The sequence below is a fragment of the Leptidea sinapis genome, chromosome 2, assembly GCF_905404315.1.
Source record: "Leptidea sinapis chromosome 2, ilLepSina1.1, whole genome shotgun sequence".
NCBI classification, from domain to species: Eukaryota; Metazoa; Arthropoda; class Insecta; order Lepidoptera; family Pieridae; genus Leptidea; species Leptidea sinapis.
The window spans coordinates 24,639,502-24,648,234 of NC_066266.1; the positions used below are offsets into that span (position 1 = coordinate 24,639,502).

General features: G+C 35.8%; 1 protein-coding gene across 1 annotated transcript in view; it reads right to left on the reverse strand.

Annotated features, from left to right (window-relative positions):
* LOC126973975 (prion-like-(Q/N-rich) domain-bearing protein 25) overlaps positions 1–2,904 on the reverse strand; it is a 41,798-nt gene extending 38,894 nt beyond the window's left edge. The window contains exons 1-2 of the mRNA XM_050821324.1: positions 2,901–2,904; positions 2,651–2,800 (exon numbers count right to left, since the gene is read on the reverse strand). Coding sequence (XP_050677281.1) covers positions 2,651–2,800; positions 2,901–2,904 — 154 coding nt within the window. The remainder of the gene's footprint in view (positions 1–2,650; positions 2,801–2,900) is intronic.
* Positions 2,905–8,733: the final 5,829 nt, after the last annotated feature.

Consider the following 8,733-nt stretch of genomic DNA (forward strand, 5'->3'; position numbering starts at 1 on the left):
CAAACTATATAGACACAATCGAAGTATAAATATATTTGTTAATAAATTTAATATGTCTTATTTTGCAATTTAGTCACTAATGTATTTATTTGATGAGCACTTTTTCCCTAGGTCGAATGTAATATATTTCTCACAGTTTTAAATAATTTAAAATATTGAAATACTAATATAATTTTTTTTATATTGTTATTAACTTCCTAAAACGTAAGTAATGCTTTGTTTGTGTTCGTTTGTTAATTGCTCTCGATTTGCACCCATAATTGGAGTGTCACTTAAATAGTTCTATCTATGTTAGTTATTAAGGGATTGTATTGGTGCTCACCCTGTTGGAGCAATAAATAAATAAATAAGAAATGCACCCCACCAAAACACACACACACGTCATATATAGATAATACCTCCACAGATTTACACACGAGGACTCCCCAGGTTAGACAAGCTATACAGTCGAAGTATACATTAAAAGAAATGCTCCCCCATAAAACACACACACACACACACAGGTCATTTTATAGATAATACCTCCACAGATTTACACACGAGGACTCCCCAGATTAGACAAACTATACAGACGCAGTCGAAGTATACATTAAAAGAAATGCTCCCCCATAAAACACACACACACACAGGTCATTTTATAGATAATACCTCCACAGATTTACATATGAGGACTCCCCAGATTAGACAAGCTATACAGACGCAATCGAAGTATAAAATAAAAGAAACGCTCCCCCATAAAACACACACACACACACGTCATGTTATAGATAATACCTCCACAGATTTACACACGAGGAGTCCCCCCCAGATTGCCCAAACTATACAGATGCAATCGAAATATAGATTAAAAGAAATGTCCCCCCCCCCCAAAACACACACACACGTCGTGTTATAGATAATACCTCCACAGATTTACACACGAGGACTCCCCAGATTAGACAAGCTATACAGACGCAATCGAAGTATAAATTAAAAGAAATGCTCCCCTATAAAACACACATACACACGTCATGTTATAGATAATACCTCCACAGATTTAACATTAACACACCTCAAGTTAGGATATCATCCCCACCATCTGGATGTGTGGCGGTCCTCCACAGTGCGGTTATCAAGGAGCTTTCTTCCACGTACTACAAAGCTGTGGAATGAGCTTTCTTGTGCGGTGTTTCCGGGACGATACGACATGGGTACCTTCAAAAAAAGCGCGTACACCTTCCTTAAAGGCCGGCAGCGCTCTTGTAATTTTCTGGTGTTGCAAGAGAATGTGGGCGGCGGTAATCACTTAACACCAGGTGCCCCGTACACTCGTTTGTCCTCCTATTCCATTAAAAAAAAACCTTTGTGGATAAAAGCTACGTCTTAACACTCCCGAAACGTCGGTCACATTGCTTGAGTGTGCGTGCGTTGCTGAAAATGGACGCTATGTTTGACCTGTTCACAGCCGCTGTCACAGTTTCTCTTGACGTGTTCAGCATAGGCAAAGAATATAATATAATACTACAAGTACAGAAGTCTCACTCCGCAAAATCAATTTAAGAAATAGGTACTCTTGCGGCCTTACAATAAGGTATGATTCGGATCGCACAGCGCTACTAACCTACATTTTTATTCACCTAGAAGTTGCCTCTCTTTCTAATGCGTGACTCTTACCTCTTCTGACGACATTAGGGTTGACTTCTTTACCTAAAAGTGTACCTAACTAGTATAAGGTCATCTTATAATAATAGCTCAGGTTTTTCTCTAATATAAATAGGTATGTAATCGTAATTTTAAAACATTGTTATATCGTTGTCAAATCTACAATGTCAGACCACGACATAGTAATACCAACTTAGCATTGGAAATAAATAGCTACCTAGTTATCATGAATGGTAATTTAATTATAATAATAATCACTATATATTAGATTGTTCCAGGGTCTTTAGGAAGCTTAAAAAATTTAAATATGGGTCGCAATGACCGTCGAAGTAGGTGAACAAAACTCGCGCGTGCTTCACTGCTCGCTGTGAGTCCCTACTGAATAGCCTCTTTGTAGAGGCCGCCGCGCGTACTTACGGGGAGTGAGACAGGCCTGGCATAGGTGACTTTTTGGCTTATTTGACTCACTTTGTTCCGTTGCATTCCGACGACACTCAAAACTGGAGAACAATCTGGAACATTGATGGTCTTCTAGACATGCCGATGTGTGGTAGGGTGCAACTGGAACATTTAACAATAATTTAAAAATTGGACTAGAAAAATATAATAAAACATAACAATATCACAATAACAATATCTGAACTTTATTAATTTTTCATTCACAATTTCAGTTAAGAAATCGGACTACTTTATTGGAGTTTGAATCTTGAGTCTTCTGGGGGTTAAATTGGACAAAATTCAATATACCCCATTCCGCGACCTTGTCAAGAGAGAACTCGATAGAAGACACAAGTTTCGCCCGGTACTGGTCGACGATTTCCCGAGAGAGACCTGCATGGCCCGTGTATACGGCATCGCCCGTGCTGTCGTCCGTTGGAGGTGTCCAACATATCATTGATATTCAGAAGAAACAGCGTGGGTATCTCCCACCATATCATATTTTATTTTTGTTGTCAAATTTTGTTGTTAAATTTTGCTAAATTTTCGTCGTTTCAAAAGCAAGACCTACCTCCAACGCAGACAGTCCCTCCTTTAACACTCTGCTGTCCGGGGGGACATTGGCACACTCCCTCGTTGCAGATCCCTCCTTGCAGAATTGAACATTCTTCATTCGTGGTGCACGTCCACACCGCTGCCGCTTGGTGTATTGAGAGAGAGGCTGTTCAGAAAAATTTAAATATTTTTTTGTTTAACCGCATAGCAAGAGTAGGAATTGATACGGACTCAGTACAAAATGTGGTCGCACCTTTTAAGCCTACCCATCTCTGCCTGAGCATATTTTTTGACTGAAAACTTTAAAGAAGAAGTGATATATCAGTTAGTTTTATTATTACCATTGGGAAGCACTTTTACCCAGGATGCCGGCTAGATTATGGGTACCACAACTGCGCTCTTCACCTTGAAACATTAGATGTTAAGTCTCATGTGCCCATTAATTTCACTAGCTACGACGTTCTTCAGACCGAAACACAATAATTGTTAGGTACATTTTACTCCTTCACGGCAAAAATAGGCGCCGTTGTGGTACCCATAATCTAGCCGGCATCCTGTGCAAAGGAGACTTCTCCTGGAGGGTGGTTTCCCCCTTTAAGCAATATCGCAGCTTTGCCGGCCTTTTAGCCAAGTGTTCGCGAGTTCTGTCAAAGAATATATTATAATATTACAAGTACAGTAGGCTAACTCCGCATAATCAATAAAAGAAATAGGGACTCTAGAAGCGATACAATAAGGTTCAATTAAGATCGCAGAGCGCTATTAGCCTTACCACATAAACGTTTTTTATACAATTCTTTTGAATTTCGTTACGGTTTTTTTCATTTTTATCGCCCTATAAAAGACTTAGTAACTCGAATTAACCTAGTACTAGGCTTAGCTTATGTTTGTTTCTAGTGTGAACACAGTTTCTAGTAAATTCGCTTATGTGCTTATGTACATACAGAAACATTATCAAGAATATATTGTGATGCAACAGTCGAAATGTTTATTTCTTCATCTACACCCATGATTTAAATCCTCTATTAAAGATTCTGAAACAGTTAGCTTATTGCCAACATTAAAACATCCAATGTTCTAATAACCATTACATTATCCAAAGAGTGTTGTAATGTTGTATTGATTTTCATAACAACACTCCTATTTTTTTTTTCATTCCCTTCATGCTCAAAGAGTTTTAACATACAGCCACATTCTTATTGCTCGATGCGTGGCATCTGTATGAATTTCAAAAAAAGAACATTTTGGTTTACGCGCGCTCCACACTCCCAGAACGTCGTGCTCCGTAAAAAAAGTAGGTTATTAGAATCCCCGCCATTTTTCTTCGATATTTTTATTGTTTTGTTTACAAAAAATGAGTGATTAATTTCCAAAAGAACATTACACACATTCAAGTGAATTTTAATTATTGCACTATACAAAATGTAAATTACTAGTAAAATAAATAATTCTTTCATTAATACTTTGTTTATTTGTATATCCATCAGCAATGGATGATATAACGTTACTACTAGGACTGGCTGTTTTAATGTTAGCAGTAAGCTGTTTCAGAATATTTTAGAGGATTCATATTTTGGGTGTAGATAAAGTCTTGTATGCAACTGTTGATAATTAGGTATTAAAACACTCATGTGATACTATTATCACCATTTAATACCCCCTTATTACGCAACAGTTGCATAAATAACTATTAAATTTTCTCTTAATGATTCTTTAAGACCTAGGTTATATATAGCGCGAATAGCCTTCTTCTGAAGCACTAAGATGGTATTAATATCGGCTACAATGCTCCATAACAATATTCCATAGGACAAAATACTATTTATTTATTTTATTTAATATTGACACAAATTATCTTGCCCCAAACTATGCATAGCCTGTACAAGGGTACAAGACAACGATATATTTAATACAATATACTTACTTAAACATACATAAATACATATAAACATACATGACTCGGAAACAAACATCCATATTCATCATATAAATGATTGCACCTACCGGGATTCGAACCCTTCAGCTATATGGGTCGGCTATGAAAATAACTTAAGGCTGGGGACCGAGCCAACGGCCTTGAGGAATCGAGCAGAGCTAGGTTACCTCTCTCGCATAAGATGGCCATAGTTTTAATTCAGAATTAGAAGCATTTTTTATTTATTGCAAACATAATACAATTTTCTTTACAAAAATAACAAAACTATGTCATGTTAAATAGTATTGGTAAACAATTAATAATTTTTCATACAATTTTTATCTAGATTGAAAGATTAACATGGCACCAACTGTAAAGGGTGTTAGGGGTATTTTGTTGATTTTTTCCGCAATGTCTATTAAAGATAGAAATGTAAAGAAAATATGAATTTTCTTCTCATATCCGTATAAGAACCAAAGTCACTGATATAGCCCAAATGATTGCGAGACTGAAGTGGCAGTAAGCAGGGCACATAGTTCGACGGACAGATGGCCGTTGGGACAGTAAAGTCCTCGAATGGCGACTACGTACCGGAAGACGCAGTGTTGGTAGCCCTCCCACAAGATGGACCGACGATCTGGTCAAGATCGCCGGAATACGTTGGATGAGGGCAGCGCAGGACCGATCGTCGTAGAAATCTGTGGGGGAGGCTTTTGTCCAGCAGTGGACGTCTTCAGGCTGATGATGATGACAAAAAATAAATGTTGTATGTAAACCGTTAAAAAATGGTTACAATTATTCGCTATTTTGGCGATTTCTTGAAATAGCGGCCTTATATGTAAACTAAACATGGAACAATTTTATCAAATTAACTAGCCGTTCCCGCCCGATTTGCGTTAAATTAAATTTTATTCACCTTATTACAAATACAATAAAAAAATAAGTAGATTAACCATAACCATAAATCTAGGATAAATTTCGCATCGAATGGTGGTAGTTTCATGTCGATACGATCAGTGGTTTAGGTGTGATTGAGCCTCAAACAAAGACCATTTTCATTATATATACAGATATATTGTCATCGGTCCTCGATAAATCAACGAAATTTGGCCGTCTAAAGTGGGTCAAAATCGCGCTCAGTCGGTTACAAACAAACATACATACAGGTGAAGGTAATAAAAAGCGTGGAATAAAGAAAATTTATTACCAAATTAACTTACCAATTAATATAAGTCCAATGTGAGGCATAGTGACTCAATAACGCGGTCACCCGAAAACTAGCGGTCGTCTGACTAATAATGATTTGATTAATGTTATCTTTTATCGAATTGTAGACTTTAGTATTTATAGACAGAACAACAGAATAAATATTACAATTTAAAGGATTATTTAAGTGATAAGAAAGCTTAGATTTAATATTATAATATATTTCGAATGTACTGTTCGAGCACTTTATTTAGGCACATAATATAATACAATGGTTTATTGGTTTTAACAAATTCTCCATAACAAATAGATGGCAAGAACCATCTTTTAAGCATATAAAGAATGCTTGTGCCAGGAGGCTCAGCTCTTTCTGAGTCTTAAATTAACATACTTACAGTACATAATAATATTATAATACGGGCGCATTTTGTTTCTTGCCAGATGTCTCCGGCAAAGACAATCGCCGTATCATTGGTATGCGAGAAGATCTTAGCGTTGTTAATTTGTAAATTACAGAGATCATTGATGTAAATTAAAAATAAAGTAGGACCTAACACGCTACCTGGAACGCCACATGATACGTTGACATCCTGACTTGACCACCGGCCCAGTTTAACCTTTTGCTTCCTATTCTATAATTAATTTTTAAAAATGGCAAGTTGTGTGCATCTAATTCCAATAGATTCTTTTTTTTTCGTCGTCAATGTATTCCGAGGATCTTGACCAGATCGTCCGTACATCTTGTGGGGATCTAGCAACACTGCGTCTTCCTGTTCTCCATTCGAGGACTTTACTGCCCCAACAGCCATCTGTCCGTCGAACTATGTGCCTTTCCCACTGCCACTTCAATTTCGCAATCATTTGGGCTATATCTTTGGTTCTCCTACGGATCTCCCTGTTTCTGATTCGATCTCGCAGTTAAACTCCGAGCATAGCTCTCTCCATTGCCCTCTGAGCGACCATGACCTTTCTCATAAGGCCCATAGTTAGCGACCACGTTTGCGTACCGTAAGTCATCACTGGCAACACACACTGGTTGAAAACCTTCGTCTTCAGACACTGTGATATTTGCTACGTGAAGATTTTACAGAGCTTCCCCAATCCGAGTTGGATTCGACGAGTGACCTCTTTCACGAAATTGGACCTACCTAACTGGATTGTTTGTCCGAGGTAGACGTCCTCGTCAACAATTTCGAGAGTACAGTTCCCAATGTTATGGATAGACTTTTATGTAAGCATAATATCATATACATAATACATACAATTAAATGGAGACGTGTTACGCGAGTCGTGACCGTTTGAAGTGGCTGAAAAGCCGTATCTAGTACCTTCCCTCGAGAGCCCAGGTGAATTCTGGTTTCCGTGGACGTCCGTCGTCCTTCAAGGGAACGAGATGATAACGGAATGCCATATTATATGCATACCTACGCATACCAGATAAGTTATCACCATATTTACTCGATATATCCTACTTGCTAAAACAAGCCTCGAAACACGCTGCAATTTTTGGTATAAGTAAGTATTATTGTGATAGGTTCAGTAATTATCGAAGGAAAAAAACTATTATAAAACATATTTACAAACACGAAAAAATAATAGGTAATACACAAAGACAGAAACTTTGAAACAAAAGATCGTCTGTTCAGTTTTATGTTGTGAAGCTAGCTACAACGCTGGTAGATATTCTGCAGACGACTATGGAGTGGTTGCTACGCAAGTGAACATATTAAATCAAATCATAAAAACAAAAATTAAATTATAAACAGAAATAAATTAAAATACTTACTTAATGAACAAAAATAAAATTGTGAACAAATATATAGTTGTGAAATAAATTCTCGTTAAAACAAGACATGTAAGTAACCCAATAATAAAAATTACTTATTAGTAAAGGCTAATTAAAAATAAAAATTTGGTACTTAAGTAGTTAAATAGGTATAATCTGAATAAGTACCTATTAGGTAAATGATATTAAACTATAAAATCCGACATAAAACTTCCGCCAAAAAGATACCAAATCTTTTTGGGTTGATAATAAAATATAAACAAATAAGTCAACAAGCTGTTCTAATATCACGCTGTGAGAATTTAAGTTTATCAAACAAATATGGCGGTTGATGCGTTTTAATAATACCAAACAGTAACGTAGCAAAAGTTGGGTCTTGCCTCTATTTGAAGTAAGTTTCCTTTTATTAGTTTGGAATATATTATTAAAGACGTCTGTTGTTTACTGTGTCTATATAAACAGATTATAACATAGTTGCAGGTGTTTGATTGTGCATATGTGATTAGATTTTGATTAAAATAATCAGAAGACAGTAATTAATTTTTATAAACGTTCTAATATCTCAGGTTTTATTAATAGTAATGTCTCATGATTAGCGCCATCTACTGTTTTGATAGAATATGAAGAATGAAGCTTGTTGCTTAAGTAACTGGACTGTTCATAGGACATCAAATTGATATTAATGGGGCTGCTAAATAAAACATTGAAGTCGAAAAGTATAAATTAAATTTAACAGAACCTATCTTTAGTAAAATAATCAATTATTAGAATAATTTACTTTCTATGAGTCTGAGATATTCTCTTAGTTGATCAGCGCCATCTCGTGTAATCATGTGATACTAAGTGTTAACATAAATACTATGAGACTTGAGACTACGACGAAAATTCAAAAGATAAGTTACTAAAATTTAATCTTGAGATACTAATATTATAATCCAACATGATTAATAATAATTGTTGTGATAATTAAATAAAAGAACATATTATCATACAGTAGTTTCCTATTATAGGTATATATTATTATTAATAATATGAAATGATTTTTTCTTAATACTTTATTTTTAAAAGCCATACAACATAATGATTTAGTCGGCTAATCTGAAATCATTCCGCAGTAAAAATTGAGAGCAAAATCTACAAACATAGCTTTTCAGAAAATAATCCATTTAATTGTGTTTAGAAACATAAATAT